General features: G+C 42.9%; 1 protein-coding gene across 3 annotated transcripts in view; it reads left to right on the forward strand.

Annotated features, from left to right (window-relative positions):
- Positions 1–13,581, forward strand: part of LOC135195817 (probable malonyl-CoA-acyl carrier protein transacylase, mitochondrial) — a 91,727-nt gene extending 78,146 nt beyond the window's left edge. For 2 of the 3 annotated variants that reach the window (XM_064222305.1, XM_064222306.1), the window contains exon 9: positions 13,247–13,581. In XM_064222305.1, coding sequence (XP_064078375.1) covers positions 13,247–13,522 — 276 coding nt within the window. In that variant the 3' untranslated portion in view covers positions 13,523–13,581. The other variant, XM_064222307.1, reaches the window with a different exon arrangement.
- Positions 13,582–14,520: the final 939 nt, after the last annotated feature.

The following is a 14,520-nucleotide window of genomic DNA, read 5'->3' on the forward strand; positions in this document are numbered from 1 at the left end:
TCGATCTCCTTCAACAAATGATCGAGAAAAGAGCGGTGGAACAAGTCGCGGACCTGGGGTCCCCAGGTTTTTACAACAGGATTTTCCTAGTACCGAAGCAGTCGTCAGGTTTGGCGTCCAGTTCTAGATGTAAGCAGGCTCAATCTTTTCGTGGAAAAGACCAAATTCACGATGGAGACGCCTCATTCTGTTCTGGGAGCCTTGAGACCGGGCGACTGGATGGTGTCCTTAGACTTGCAGGCAAACGCCCGTACTTACTTTCACATCCCGATCCACCCTCTTTCAAGAAAGTATCTAAGGTTTGTCTTAGACAAAAAAGTGTGGCAGTTCAGAGCTATGTGTTTCGGCCTGACCACGGCTCCAATGGTGTTCACTGTAGTCATGAAGAACGTGGCGAGGTGGCTACACTCTTCGGGGATAATAGTTTCCCTGTACCTCGACGACTGGCTGATCAGAGCGTCGTCGAGAGAGAGGTGTCTGAAGGACTTGCAGTTCACTTTAGCCCTAGCAAAGTCCCTGGGACTTCTGGTCAACCTCGAAAAGTCGCATCTGACCCCAACACAGTCCATCGTGTATCTGGGGATTCAGATGGATTCAGTGGCTTTTCGAGCGTTTCCGTCCCAGGAACGTCAGCGGCTAGGCTTAGAAAAGATCTCAGCCTTCCTAGGGAAAGAGACTTGCTCGGCGAGGGAATGGATGAGTCTGCTGGGAACCATTTCCTCGCTAGAAAGGTTTGTTTCCTTGGGAAGACTGCACCTCAGGCCTCTCCAATTTTTCCTTGCGGACGAGTGGAAGGCCAAGGACGATCTCAATGCCATATTGAGAATATCGCTTCCGATAAAGAACCATCTAAGATGGTGGTTGGACCCTCAGAAGCTTCAGGAGGGCGTGTCCCCAAGTCTTCTGAGCCCCAACCTAGTGTTGTTCTCCGACGCTTCCATCACGGGCTGGGGAGCAACACTAGGAGGGAAGGAAGTGTCAGGCTCCTGGAGAGGGGAACAGGTAGCCTGGCATATAAATGTCAAAGAACTGGCAGCAGTATTTCGTGTGCCCTGCGTTATTGAAAGGAGTTTGAAGACCCAAGATTGTTCAGGTAAACTCGGACAATACCACAGCACTCGCTTATTTAAAAAATCAGGGAGGAACACACTCCAGAACGTTGTTTTCCCTAGCGAGAGAGATTCTGCTGTGGGCAAAGATAAGAAATGTGACTATCCTGTCGAGATTCATTGCAGGAGTGCAAAACGTCAGGGCAGATCTTCTCAGTCGTCGGGAACAAATCCTACCGACGGAATGGACCTTGAACGAAGACGTTTGTCGAGACCTTTGGACGTTGTGGGGACGTCCGCTGGTCGACTTATTCGCGACGTCAAGGACCAAGAGACTTCCTCTTTATTGCTCCCCGGTCCTGGATCCAGAAGCAATCGCGGTAGACGCGTTGCTTTGGAATTGGACGGGTCTAGACCTGTACGCCTTCCCACCATTCAAGATTTTGGGGGAAGTCATGAGGAAGTTTGCGGCCTCAGAAGGGACGAGGTTGACCCTGATCGCTCCGATGTGGCCAGCGAGAGAATGGTTCACAGAGGTCATGTCTTTCCTTGTAGACTTTCCAAGGACATTGCCCTGGAGGAAAGATCTACTCAAACAGCCTCACTTCGAAAGGTTTCACCAAAACCTCTCCGCTCTGGGTCTGACTGCGTTCAGACTATCGAAAAGTTGGCCAGAGCGAGAGGTTTTTCGAAAGCAGCTGCGAGAGCAATCTCACATGCAAGACGTGCTTCCACAAGAGCTGTTTACCAATCGAAGTGGGCTTCCTTCAGGGCATGGTGTAAAAAGGAGGGAGTTTCCTCTTCCTCGACCTCTGTGAACCAGATAGCTGATTTTCTGCTCTTTCTCAGGAATGTGCAGAAATTAGCGGTCCCTACCATCAAGGGATATAAAAGCATGTTGTCAGCGGTTTTTAGGCACAGAGGCCTTGACCTTTCTGACAACAAGGACATTCATGACCTTTTAAAGTCTTTCGAGACTTCGAAGGTTCCTCAAATGAGACCTCCGTCATGGAACCTTGACGTGGTTCTTAAATTCCTTATGTCAAGCCCTTTCGAACCGCTTCAGGCAGCGTCTCTTCGAAACTTGACAAGGAAGGCTCTTTTCCTAACTTCTCTTGCGACGGCTAAGAGAGTTAGTGAAATTCAAGCGTTTAGTTAAGTTAATGGGGTTCAAAGGAGACAATGCTGTCTGCTCGTTGAACCCAACTTTCTTGGCGAAGAATGAAAATCCTTCGAACCCTTGGCTGAAGACTTTCGAGATCAAGGGTATGTCAAGTCTGGTGGGCCAAGAACCAGAGAGAGTCCTGTGCCCAGTCAGGGCTCTCAAGTTCTATGTACATAGAACAAAAGAGGTAAGAGGTCCCTCAGGTAATCTCTGGTGCTCTGTGAAGAGACCAGAGTTACCTTTATCGAAGAATGCTGTTGCTTTCTTTCTAAGGGACGTCATTAAGGAGGCTCATTCATCTTTCCAGAAGACTGATTTGAGCCTCTTACGAGTGAAAGCGCACGAAGTTCGAGCTGTCGCTACCTCTCTTGCCTTCCAAAAGAACATGTCAATCAAGGACATTCTTGATTGCACCTTTTGGAGGAGTAACTCCGTCTTCGCCTCACATTACCTAAGGGATGTGAGAACGATTTATGACGATTGTAATTCACTGGGGCCATACGTTTCTGCGGACACAGTCTTGGGGTCCGGAAGTAGCTCTTTCCCTATCCCTTAGTTAGGATTAGGTTAGTTTTGTTGTTGTGTTTTTAGGTTGTGGTGAGTCTTATGTGAAGATCTCCCATCCTTTAGTTAGTTTTAAGGGGTTTTTGTGAATAGTTGGTCAGGTGGTGGTCAGTTGCTTCGTTGCCCTCATATGTATGGCCTCGATGGTCTTGTCACGTTGAGGTCTCGTACCCGTTTGACAGATCATCCAGAGCGCACCAGCACTACAGGTCTCCACCTGGCTGGCAACTCTGAATTAAGCAAAAGCAGCCTTAAGTGACAGTAATCACATAGTCTACTTTGCAAACAGGTGAGGAACCAAGATGTATATCATCTACTTAATTTAAGTTTCCTAAAAAATCCTATTCTGTCTCTTCCCACCATCCGAAGGTGGGATTCAGCTATATATATATCTGTCAGGTAAGTGGCATGAACAAAATGTTATTGTTATTATACAATTAAGTTTGTTCATACTTACCTGGCAGATATATATAATTAAATTGCCCGCCCTCCTCCCCTCAGGAGACAGGGGCATTAATAAAATATTGAATAGAAAATGGGAATGGTTCCTGATATCCGCCTCCCAGCAGGCGGGAATGGGTACTACCACCTGGCCAGCCCACTGCGTGTGCCGCGAGTTTTGAAATTCTGTCGGACTTCAGAAAATACAGCTATATATATATCTGCCAGGTAAGTATGAACAAACTTAATTGTATAATAACAATAACATTTTCTCTAGGGAGGCTTCACATAAGACCCCTTCAATTCTTCTTGAAGGAGAATTGGGATCAGAGGAATCAGGATCTGGGGGACTCCTTTCCTCTCTCCAAAGAAATAAAGGAAAACCTCAGCTGGTGGTTAGAACCAGGCAGACTCAACGAGGGACTGTCACTGCAGTTACCGAACCCCTCCTTAGTGTTGTTTACAGACGCTTCGGAAGTGGGATGGGGGGCGACGTTGGGCCCAAGAGAAGTGTCAGGCACCTGGAGTGGGGAACAGGTGTCCTGGCACATCAACGAGAAAGAGTTAGTGGCAGTGCATCTAGCTCTCAGGCAGTTAGAATCCCAAGTCTCAAACTCAGTGTTGCAAGTGAACTCAGACAACAAGATAGCTCTAGCCAACATAAGGAAACAGGGAGGGACTCACTCCATCTCACTTTACAAGAAGGCGAAGGAGCTTCTTCTGTGGGCAAAGGAGCGGAACATCACGCTCTTAACGAGGTTTATTCAAGGCGAGAAAAACGTGAGAGCAGACTTGCTGAGCAGGAAAGACCAAGTCATTCCTACGGAGTGGACTCTGCACTCAGAGGTCTGCAACCAGATTTGGAACCTCTGGGGAGGTCAAACATAGACCTGTTTGCAACGCATTGGAATGCCAGGCTGGAGAACTACTGCTCTCCGATTTCGGATCCGAGGGCAGTAGCAGTAGACGGTCTCCTCCTAAATTGGGAAGGAATAGACGGGTGCGCTTTTCCTCCTTTCAAGATCATAGGAGAGGTCATAAGAAAGTTTGTCTCGATGGAAGGAGCGAAGCTGACCCTCATCTTCCCATTCTGGCCAGCTCAAGAGTGGTTCACAGAGGTACTGGAATGGATGATAGATTTTCCAAGGTACCTGCCCTTACGGAACGATCTTCTCAGACAGCCCCACTTCGACAGATACCACAAAACCTCCCCGCGCTCGGTCCGACTGCCTTCAGACTGTCGAAGGACTCGTCAGAGCGAAGGGGTTTTCACGCGCGGCTGCAAAGACAATTGCAAGAGCCAGAAGACCTTAAACTATACGCGTGTACCAGTCGAAGTGGGAGGTATTCCGATGGTGGGCCAGGAATCAGAATGTATCCTCTTCCAGTACCTCTGTGACGGAAATAGCGGATTTTCTGCTATATTTGAGACGGAAATGTAATCTTGCAGTCTCTACCATAAAAGGTTATAAGAGTATGCTTTCCTTGGTGTTTAGACATACAGGACTAAACATCACGGAGGACAAGGACCTGCATGACTTGATTAAGTCATTCAAAACTTCGAAGTCCAAAATGGCTAGATCACCCAGCTGGAACCTGGATGTGGTATTAAAATTTCTTATGTCAAATAAATTCGAACCTCCCAATAATTCATCATTTAGGGATTTGACTAGGAAATCTATATTCCTCTTTGCTTTAGCATCAGCTAAGAGGATAAGTGAACTAAAGGCTTTAGAAGGCACAGTGGGCTTCAAGAGGGACTCTGCAGTGTGCTCCTTTAACCCCCTATTTTTAGCCAAAAATGAGAATCCTTCTAAACCTTGGCCAAGGACATTTGAAGTTAGAGGACTGTCTTCTCTAGTAGGGAGAGAAATAGAGAGAACCTTGTGTCCGGTCAGGAGCCTCAAGTTCTATCTAGAGAGGAAAAAGCAAATGGGAGGAAACTCGGAGAGCCTTTGGTGCTCAGTAAGGGATCCGAGAAGAACGATGTCGAAAAACGCACAAGCCTTCTTTATCAGAGATATTATTACAGAAGCCTGTACTTCCTGTGAAGAGGAACATCTCGGACAACTGAGAGTTAAAGCACATGAGGTCAGAGCTGTGGCCACCTCCTTAGCTTTTCACAAGAATATGTCTTTACAGGATTTAGTTGGATCCACATATTGGAGATGCAATTCTGTATTTGCATCTAACTATTTGAGAGATGTAAGTGTGACTTATGATAAGTGCTTCTCTCTCGGACCTTACATATCTGCGGATTCGGTGCTGGGACAGGGGGCTGAAACCAATCTTACTTAGTTTAGATAGATTAGGAATTTTAATTTTGTGGTGTTGTTTTTATGGTCGATTGAAAGTGGTCGGGGAAAAGTACCACTTTCAAATCGTAGTTTATAACAAAGTAGTGTGGTCAGGTGGTCGAGATTGGTTGTTTCATGCTCCTTGTAATGGTTTGGACGTAGGCTCTGTCTTGTAAGAGGGTTAGTCCCCGTTGATATGACAAAGGTGAAAGCTCTACCATGTAAGTGGGATAGGCCCCATTGGTACGATCCGAGATGAGGCTCTGTCGAGTAAGCGGGCTAGCCCCCATTGACAAGATCCAGAAGAGTTCTCAGTGACAGGTCTCATCCTCACTGAAACTCTTGAGGCAAGCAGACTCATAGACAGTATTCATGAAGTCTTCTGCCCAATAAGGTAGGAACCAAGGTATTTAAGTTTATTTATAGTGCCTACAACAAACGTTGTTTTCCCTGTTTTTTTAATTGATATTTATATTGAGTAACTATCTCTTACCCTCCTCCAAGGGTGCCAATCAGCTAAGTATATATCTGCCAGGTAAGTTGCATGTATAAAAATGAAATTGTTAAGATACACATACTTACCTGGCAGATATATACGTTTAATGGCCCACCCAGCCTCCCATCAGGAGATAGGGGGAAGAGAAAATCTGTCAGAAAACGGGAATGGTTCCTATTACCGCCACCCAGCGGCGGTAGGGGGTGATCACCTGACCTACCTGTAGCGTGTGCCGCGAGTTTTGAATTCTGTCGGACGTCAGAGACATTAGCTAAGTTTATATCTGCCAGGTAAGTATGTGTAAAACTTTATTGTATCTTAACAATTTCATTTTAAATCTGTTGGCAAGAAATGGTCCAAACAGACAACGGTTTGTGTCATAGGTTGAAAGGTTTTGATTTTGATATCCTCCCTTCGAAGAGCCATCAGCCAGTGACTTCATTTCTCTCTATTTGACGGAATTCTGTGGAATGATATGCCTTTTGGACACTTGCCAGAAGTATTGGCACAACCAAACCCCATACATTGGCATAATTGACGCTATTTAAATGACAATAGACCTAAAACATAGGACAATACCGAGGATGAATACAATACAATATACGTGCTTTGCTGGGCTTGTTATTGTGAGGCGACCACGACACTACGTCGTCGGGACTAATTCACCAGATGGCAACATAGTCGAATTCTGGATAAGTGGCACTCTCCATTGAAGTACCTCGGCGCTAATTTGAAATTAAATGGTAAAAAAATGGGATTACGTACACATTCGAGCAATGGATCATTATTTAGCTTATTAAAAGTAAGTTCTGTTTGAAAAAATTTATTGGCTATTAACCAGAAGTTCCCCTTTAACTTTGAAATGGTAAAGTGAAAAAAAAATCATGTTTCGTGGATTTTCAAAAGTTTTCAGGAACACTATTGGCAGTAATTTCTTGTTTTAGTTTGAACACCTATCAGTAAATTTCATTATGTCAAAATTTTTAACTCAGATATTTAGGCTAGTTTCTTTTATCCACAGTTCTGAATGACCAAATAATATATTATGGTAGTTCCCAAAGAGGCATGTGGACCGTTCACCCTTGTTAAGACGTGTTGTAAATTTCTAATCAAACTTTGTTTGAAGTTATTTTTAACTGAATGGATAAAGAAGGCTCCTCACAAAGGCTAGTGAGATTTACTTACTAATTGATGACCTGTGAATTTGATAGGATACTGAGATTTTACAGGAACGTTTTATGTATACAACTCACTCTTAACCCACCTGCTCTTATAATTTTTTTTCCCAGTTTATTGCTACTTGCACCAGAATCCTAAGGTTCTTTGTTAATTTCAACTCTTTGATCAGGGGTAGTAGGGTGTCCAGGTGTTGCCCATCCTCTCAAACTCTTGCTTTCTTAGTTGACGTTGCCAGCAATATTCCCTTGACACCTTAGATATTCATGGGAGCTTATGTGTTAGTGTCAGTGACATTTTTCATTCATCAGTGTTGGAGAGCAGTATTTTAATGAACATGGTAGTTTCAAGTATTCATTTATGGTCACCCATCCAATTACAGACAAAATCCACCATTAACTTCCCTAATCTTTAAAAACCGTAAGTGCATCAGTGTTACTTGGTATCTTATTAACCTTAATACCAAGCTAACTTTACTTCTCATATTTTGCTTAAGAGGGAAGTAAGTCATAGCAGCAGTAGTTTAGGATTGTTTTTGTGAAATATGAGAACTTTTTGGCCTTCTATAATCACTTTCAGAATGCATATTCACCCAAAAGTTACCAGGCATCTCGTACATTAATTTAAGGTTCCTCTTGGGTATATAAAAATTACCACTACTTTGTGGTAGCTCATTCTGTGTTGGCTATTCTTGTTGGATTGGATTAGATTATATAATTTAGGCCAACAGCCAAGCACTGGGACCTATTAGGTCATTCAGTGTTAAAAGGGGAGTTGACAGTAAGGAGGTTTGAAAGCTGTAACATGAGGAAAACCTCACCATGGAAAGTCAGAGGGAGGAGAGAGTATGGACGTAGATACAAAAAAGGAATGAGAGAGGTTGCAGGAAGGGCGGAAGAGATGCTGCAAAGAACCTTAAATAATGGCTATGGTGCACCATGTGAGGTGCACTGAAGGCACTACCCTCCCACAAGGCCTGTTCATGATGGAAGGAAATATTAGTAGAAAACTGATCTACAGGGTTGTTTCTTGATACTGAGTATGTTTTGAAGGAACTATTAGGTACTTATATCCCCTCAGTGTAGTATGATTTTTACCCTTGGCCACTGGTTGAATCCAGACTTATTCTCTTAAATTTTAGTGTTACCTTAAGGCCTGTCCACACTAGGAAACTTTGGTTGCAAACTTTTTACCGCATACTTGTTTCCCTTCCAGAATGGAAACATTTAGGGTTTGAGTGTGTATATTTACACATATACATGCATATAGACACATACAATTTATATGTATTTTATATATTTATATATGTATGTGTATATATGTAAAAATTTTCAATTCTGCCAGAAGCAAGTCATCATGACACTTTTTCTAAAACTTCCTTACCCATCTCTTTCTTTCTTATTCCTCCTCAAGTGCATTAAAATAGCCTAGTAGAATACAGAGGCTACCACACCAACAAGCATCCTGACGACAACTGAGACCTGGACAGGAAACATTGCTTGCAAATTTTGTTTGCTAACAATGTTTCTTAGTGTAGACGGGCCTTTAGACATGGTTACCTGTAAGATGCATTGTTAAATTGATATTGGTAACAGATTCATCATTTCTTGCTTAGTGTGGTGTGATGTGTTGGTCTAAACAGGAAGTTAATGTAATACGCACATTTCACCATTAATTTTTCCCCCAGATGGAAAAAGATTGCATGGTGGAGAGCAAGTCCTGTATGGAGACGTAGTTAAGGCCCACACCACAGGAGAAGGAGAAGCTGCAATTCCAGGAGGTCCCCATTACGAAGAGATGACAAGGACTCTGAATCCACCGAACTTGCCATCTTTGACGAGGCTGCGTCCCTTCTAACCAGGAGAAGGTTGGGCCACAAATTAGCACTGAGGTGGCCCGGGTAATAGATGGCCTTAGCCCCAGACTACAGCAACCTGTTAAAGGAGGGCAAGCTAATGGAACCCCCATCAGAGCAACACGACACTATCCTGACCACTGCAGTAGACCACAAGTCCAGCTACAACACAGTCTGAAAGGCAGAAGAAGCAGTAAACTCTAGGAGTAGAAGCCTCTTGAGAAGTCAGTGAAGGGCCCTCAGCCCTTACCTGACCCAGGGTCAAACCAGGCTTTAAACAGATCATGTCCAAATTAATGTGTCATGGCATCAGTTGAACTACATTAGTTGAATAGCAGAGGTGGGGAGATGCATAGATGACCTATGAGAGTGCAGGGAGCCATCACAACCCGAGACCAAAGCATTAACATGCTGCAAAATTTATTGCATCCTGTCTCGGACCAAGCAAGGCCTCTATGCCCGTAGGGGTCATAGAAGACTGTCTGTGTCCTCCCCTCAAGATTATTGAACTCACGAACTAGATAATAACCTCCAAAAAAGACTTAAACTCTAGACTCCCCGTCCTTTGGCTCTGGGAATGGAGAGTGATGACGTAAAGTAGAGGGTGAGAAGGATCCTCATCCTTCCCTAAGGCCAATGGAGAAGCTACCCTTGGAAGCTGGATGTCACACCTTCCATCGACAGGGCTAAAACCCCCGAACAATGGAAGATCCCGTGAAAGAGGGCTCAGGCACACGGTCAAGCGATGAATCACATACACGGCCATGAGTCGAACCATGTACACGATCGTGCAATGAACCACGTACACTGCCGTGTGACAAAGCATGTACACAGTTGAGAGATGAAGAACGATGCATGAGAGAACATTTTGGAGGAGAGTGACCACAATGAGAAGAATCAAGGCCCCAAACTCTGGAAGCTGAACAAAGCAAGTGGGAACTCCTTGGAGAACGAGAGCCAGAAAGCGTAGGCTTCTTGAACACTAGAAAGGATGGCCTCCCCATCACACACAGGCAAAGAAGGGCCTACTAGGCTGAGAGACTCATCCATGGACCCAAACTGCCTCACGACTATCATTATGAACACATTCGTTGGGAAGCAGAACATGAGGAGAAGCAGCAGTCTTTTGTAGAGGAGAACTTCTAGAAGGTGCAAGATCAGCATCATGTGTATCAGGCACCTTCGACCTCTTAATTGGAGCCTTATCCTTGTGGTAAACTTGAACAGGCTGAGGAGACGAAGAATCAGCTTGAAGACTCTGAGGAGAGTGAAGGCCTTCATGAGCTGGAACATATCTACATGCATGTAAGGAGGAGGCTGGGAAGACAGGGAAACGCCCCTCTCACTCTCAGAAGACGAAGCAAATAAGTCCTGAATCCTCCGTCTGACCTGAGAATGAGGGGGAGGAGGAGGAAAAGAAAGCAATGGAGAAGGGGAAGGAGCTCTCCACCTGCAACGCCTCTTGTTAGAAAGTACAGGATACATCTTGCCAAAAATAGTCCAGCTTATCAGCCATTACTTGAAGGAGCACTTCTGATGGGTCTGCAGCCGGCTACAATGACGTCAACGCAACAGGCAGTGGGAGAGACAACACCACAGCCTATGTCATAGGCAATGAGGATGCTGGGAGTAACATCACAGCATTAGGAATGGTGGCTCGAATCAATTGCCTCACTGGTGGCAAGATAAGCAGTGAATCAGGATGCATCGTAATTGTCACTGGCGTCCTGCTAGGCGGCAGCACATGAGAGCCAAAGTTATGGAGACCCGGAGGAAGGGGGGACGACAGGAGGACAGCGAACAGACGTGAAATGCGACAATAGGCCATCCAAGGAGTGCTGCCCAAACAGCTGCCATCTTGTGCGATTCCATATCTGAAACAAAGGAAGTAGAGTTGCCTCTTCTCTCCCAGGAGGGAGATTACCTCCAATGAGAGAGGGAGCAACATTACACACAAAATCCTGTGCAACTCCTCATACTTACAAAGACAAATCAATGGAAGAAAAGGAAGGAGACAGGGTGTCAAAAGCAGCAGAGGGAAAAATTCTTGAAGGGGATGCGGATTTGTCCACTCGGTGAGGCGAGAAAGCTTCCCAAGAAGGACAAGTAGATACCTTACAGTGCTCCCTCTTCTCATAGAAAGCCTTCTGTGACACAGACCAGGAATGATATTCCAGGCAAGGGTTAGTGATAATACAAAAATTGGAATGGCACCTACTGCAAGTGGTATGGGAGTCAGTAATGGAAGAAGCCAAAAACCTTGAGCATGGAACTCCTGGAATTCCCAGACACATGCATTGATGGGCAGATTGACCCACCAATTATTCCAGTTTATTCAAACTTTGATGGAAAGAGGTACAAGAATGTTATTGAAATCATAAAGTTGCCAAAACCAATTAACATCCCTGTGAAGTGGGAGCAAACCATGTACATCATTTATGAATGAAGTAAAGGAGTTGATTTCTCAAGAAATCATTGATAACTATATTGAAGATGCTTAATGCAAAAGCTTGTGAAGCTTTAAGAGCATAGAAGCATTAGCTTACTCCTGTGATATGAATTGAAATATTTTTACTGTAAATAAACTAATTGACAATTTTCTGTGTTGGATGATTAGCCAAGAAGTAACAAACCTTATTCAGTAACTTCATGTTCAAGATAAGGCATGAGAATGGCTGCAACTCCTCTTGCCATAACTTTCTTGACAGCAGGGCAAGGTTCATATCAAACTCCTCCAGAATTTGCATCCCTTCAACCACTTTCTCATCATATCTAAAGGCCTTCTTATGAATCACTTTTGAATAATTACATTCTCACCTGTTTAGATCTCCCAAGCCTTCAGCATGGCCTTGTGTTAAGAATTATCAGTGCTATTCTTATTTCTTACTTTAGTGATTTGATCTTAAGAGTTTTTCACAAAGTTCCAAGTTAGGGCCAACATTTGTTCTGCTCTGCCTCTTGAATTGACCTTCAGTGTGTGTGTTGGATGTGTCACTTTTCCTTTACATCACCTTGGCTGCTCTAAGCAGGTCAGTCATCTCCATAGCCCTTCATAGTAGTGTTCCTACTCCAGTTGGCCTCCTGTTTACAATAGGTTGGTAGCCATATACCTGTGGTTTGGTTTAGTTTCCTTCCTTATTGCTCATCATGCACTACCTTCCAAGAGTTAGAAGAATTCTCTGAAACAAGAGGGTTCTTAAAGTCTTTCTTCGATGGATGGATGCTCTACCCCTTGGTAGAAAATATTCCATCTTGGGTACATAGGTTATAGCTTGGACTTGTGTTCTGGTGTCTACAGGGACCGTGGTTTGCTCATGATTAGGGCTCTTGACATAAGTGACTTTCGTCTACACTGGCTGTTTTGTCAGTCTGAGGTCTCTGCCTTCTGTAGGATGGGCACTGGTCTTTGCAAAATTGTGCAAGGGTTTTCCTCTTGGATTTGCTTCATTGTCCCCCTTATAGTGGCTAACCATGTCCTTACCTTGGGTATCGGGTTACAGTAGTCTCGTCATTCTTTTTCACATTCACTCACCAGACAAGAATTAACTTTTCTTGAAGTCTGACCACTGCTCATCTTTATGCACAAAAACATTTTCTCTCTTGGACCTGCCATTGCCAACTCAACATCTGCTCTTCTAATATAAACTTTTGCAACTTCTTCCTTCTTTGACTCATCTGCCTCGTTTGCCCTCCTAAATAGTGATTCAGGACCTTTTTTTCTCTTTCTGCCCCTGGAAGTGTTCCAGGAATGTGTTGGTGTAAAAACTCGTGAATGTAGTTGATATTGGTAGACTTCTTGTCAAATTTGTTAGAATTCCTTTTTCCTATTGTCTCTTAAAATTAATCATTGCCCTTTCAATTCTTCATTATCCATGTTTTGCCATTCATTGCTCTTAGCCATCGCTAAGGCTTTAGGTAGTTGTGACATCTTTCTTCTATTTGATGTGTATTAGAAATGCAGCTATATCATTTAACAGTCCTACTTTCTCATCAATGTCTTTGATGTCGAGTGAAGCCACTAGGTCATCATTGTTTCTGTTGCTAGTGATTCCATGGTTTGCTAAATTCTTCAAAGTTTTCTTACCATTCACTGCAGTTTTCTCATTGCCTTACTGCAAATTATATACTGTGTGCATGTAACTAGTGTTCAATGTAATTTAAGTTTAAAAATTTTCTACTAGTAATTCCATTTTACTATTTCAGGCACTGGATAAAATGCAGATTGACCCACCAATTATTCCAGTTCATTCAAACATTGATGGGAAGAAGTACAAAAATGTTAAAGAAATCATAACAAAGTTGCCAAAACAAATTTACACCCCTGTGAAGTGGGAGCAAACCATGCACATCATTTATGAACGGAGTAAAGGAGTCGATTTCCCGAGAACCTATGAATGTGGACCAAAGAAATCATTAAAAACTATATTGAGGATGATTAATGCAAAAGCTTCGGATGCCTGTAAGTGCATAGAAGCTTAAGCTCACTTCTGTGATATGAATTGTAATATTTTTACTGTAAATAAAGTACTAATTGACAATTTTCTGTGTTGTACTAACCACCCAAATGGATGATTTGCCAAGAAGTAACGAACCTCATTCAGTAACTTCATGTTCAAGATAAGGCATCGAGAATTTTACAGGAAACAGTGGGAACAGAATTAAGCCCATTTACTCCTAAAACATAAACATATTAGAACCTATGTGGTTTCCAGACAGTACCTAGAAAAGCACCATAATTTCATAAAATATTGCTACTGGTAGGAAATAAAATTACATGAAACAAAAATAAAAGGCATTGTGAAACTAATAATATCAAGTTACAAAACTGAAAATATCAAGTTACAGACTTGTTTAAGTACAATATGTAAACTAAAAATAGGAATTCTGCAAAAATAATGCAAAGTAAAAATTATCAAAACAATGAGAACTGCTATGTCATTAGAAAACAACCAATGATTTTAAAAACAAAGCATATTGTTGCCTATAAGCCAATTCATTTAGCATATTTCACTTCATGTTGTATACTAAATAAAAAACAAAAACAAAGTTGGTTAATACTCTCAGCAGCTACTGTAATTTGCCACATTCAGAGCTGCTAAAATGAAAATGGCATAACTGGAATAGAAAATGTAATGCAGTTTGGGGAAGTATGTCTGTTGATCCCAGAAATTTTACCAGTCCATTAAGAAAACGAGGAGAAACACCGCAGTTCTATCAACTGCCTGCATCATAATTTAATAGCTGTTGGACACGAACCTCCAACAGAAAATTTCTTGAAATACAAAACTTTTGGAAGCAGTGTAAATCACAAAAAATTATGTAATCTGATAAATAGAATATGAACAAAGGAAAAGGATCTGTCTTAGATCTCCATTTTGCACATGTACTGTACTATGTTTTACCTTTGTTTTGGTGACACTGACATGATGTACACCTTATTAGATTATACTGAAGTGGAAAAAAGGGGAAAATGAGTG

This window comes from Macrobrachium nipponense, chromosome 16 (genome assembly GCF_015104395.2).
Source record: "Macrobrachium nipponense isolate FS-2020 chromosome 16, ASM1510439v2, whole genome shotgun sequence".
NCBI lineage: Eukaryota > Metazoa > Arthropoda > Malacostraca > Decapoda > Palaemonidae > Macrobrachium > Macrobrachium nipponense.